The sequence below is a fragment of the Pecten maximus genome, chromosome 10 (genome assembly GCF_902652985.1).
Source record: "Pecten maximus chromosome 10, xPecMax1.1, whole genome shotgun sequence".
Classification (NCBI taxonomy): Eukaryota; Metazoa; Mollusca; class Bivalvia; order Pectinida; family Pectinidae; genus Pecten; species Pecten maximus.
The window spans coordinates 38905221-38907045 of record NC_047024.1 but is presented as its reverse complement, the minus strand read 5'-3'; the positions used below and the strand labels follow the sequence as shown (position 1 = coordinate 38907045).

At 42.0% G+C, this 1825-nt stretch overlaps 1 protein-coding gene across 1 annotated transcript; it reads left to right on the top strand.

Annotated features, from left to right (window-relative positions):
- Positions 1-513: 513 nt before the first annotated feature.
- On the top strand, positions 514-1479 carry LOC117336692 (zinc finger MYM-type protein 4-like). The gene has a single exon (XM_033897303.1). It carries the CDS (start codon positions 514-516, stop codon positions 1477-1479), a length of 966 nt encoding a protein of 321 aa, XP_033753194.1.
- The last annotated feature ends 346 nt before the right edge of the window (positions 1480-1825 follow it).

The window sequence follows — 1825 nt, the reverse complement described above, 5'->3', positions numbered from 1 at the left end:
GACTGTACTTACAGTAGGCCTAGTCTACAGTGACGGAGTTATATTTTCCCTCAGATGAAATGTCTTGTTTCACCGCGAAGCCCTCTTGGTTTACTGCTGATATGATATATATTTATCTCAGAATGTATGCTATCTTTGATAGTTAAGTCCAACGTTTCAAAACCAACACCGACGATAAAGACTGTCGGATGTTAACACAAACAGAAGACGTTGTAAGAATTGTCCCCCTTGAACGCAGATTACTCCGCGCGTGTGAAATGCTATGTAAGATAGCTATAAATCTTTCTCTCATCCCTACCGGTATCATACTGGTCTGTCCAGGTAAATACACCCATGCTTGCTGTGTGTGTCTTACCTCGCTTCCGGTGTAGGATAGCCACGCGCGCGCAATGATACAAAAGTAGGTCGCCGAACCGAAAGAAGATATATCTATAGATTTGTAAACACATCGTCTGCTCCATGTGCTAGGCCAGATCTAATGCGAAATTTGTTTACATTGAATTTCAAGAAATCATGGCTAATTTTGGAAGATTCCAGGAAGTGGATGTGGGTAAATTCATTGAAGGAAACGAAAACAAAAACACTTTGGTGAAAACATTGAGTAATTTGAAACTTTTGAATGAATTTCTGACTTCAAAATATTCAAATGAAACAAGGCCAATCCACTGCATCCCTGCTTGTGATCTGGATAACTATCTGGCTAGTTTTATTGTGTCGGTCAGAACGAAGGACCACAAGGAATATGAACCTAGTACCCAACGTGGCATGATTGGCAGTTTTGATAGACATTTGCGAAAAAGGAATTATGGTATCAGCATCATTGGTGGTAGTGTTGAATTTTCCAAAACTCGCGATGCTTTAAAAGCGAAACAACATGATTTGAAAGGCCAAGGTAAAGGTTCTAAACCTCTGAGAGCCGATCCTCTCAACGATAATGACATCGACAAATTATATGAATGTGGACAGCTAGGCAATATGAATCCGTCGTCCATTATAAATAACCTGTGGTACCAAAATACGCTTCACTTTGGAATGAGGGGCGGGGCCATGGAACACCGAGCCATGTCTTGGGGTGATGTTGTTTTGAAACACGACACAGAGTTGAACTATCTGCAGTATCACGAACGTTTGACAAAAACTCGAAATGGTGACGACATTCGATCAACCCGTTTGTGTCCCCCTAGGATGTATGCTACACCGCAGCAACCGGACAGATGTCCCGTTCAACTTTTTATGTTTTATCAAGCAAAACGACCTGAGGGTTATTCTAACAAAGACGACCCCTTCTATCTCGCGACCGTAACTCATGATAAACACCCACGTGTCCAAGACCAATGGTTTTTGAAAGGTCCCATAGGAAAAAACAAACTGTCAAACATCATGAAAACTATGGCTAAAGAAGCAGAGCTTGACTTACCTAAAAAACGGTTAACAAACACTAGTGTGAGGAAGACTCGTCCAAAAGATGACCGACAATAATGTGCCCGATAATTTGCAGACCTACGTAACCGGTCATAAGAATTCCACTTCACTGAACAATTACCGCACATTAAATAACAATCACAAGTTCGCAATATCCAGTATGTTGTCGAGCACGTCCAACAAATCCATCAAACCTCCTGTCACGAGCACTGTTACACGACCGACGCAAAATACGAGTGAAATCTGTTTTGAACACACACCTTCCAATGAAAGTGTTCGGCCTGTTACAAGTGTGTCACATTCCATCGTGCCAATGACAACATCTCCTTCTCATTCATTGGACATTCCCGCGCCGGCTCGATCAAACATGTGCACATCGTCGAGAACAACAAGCAACACAAAC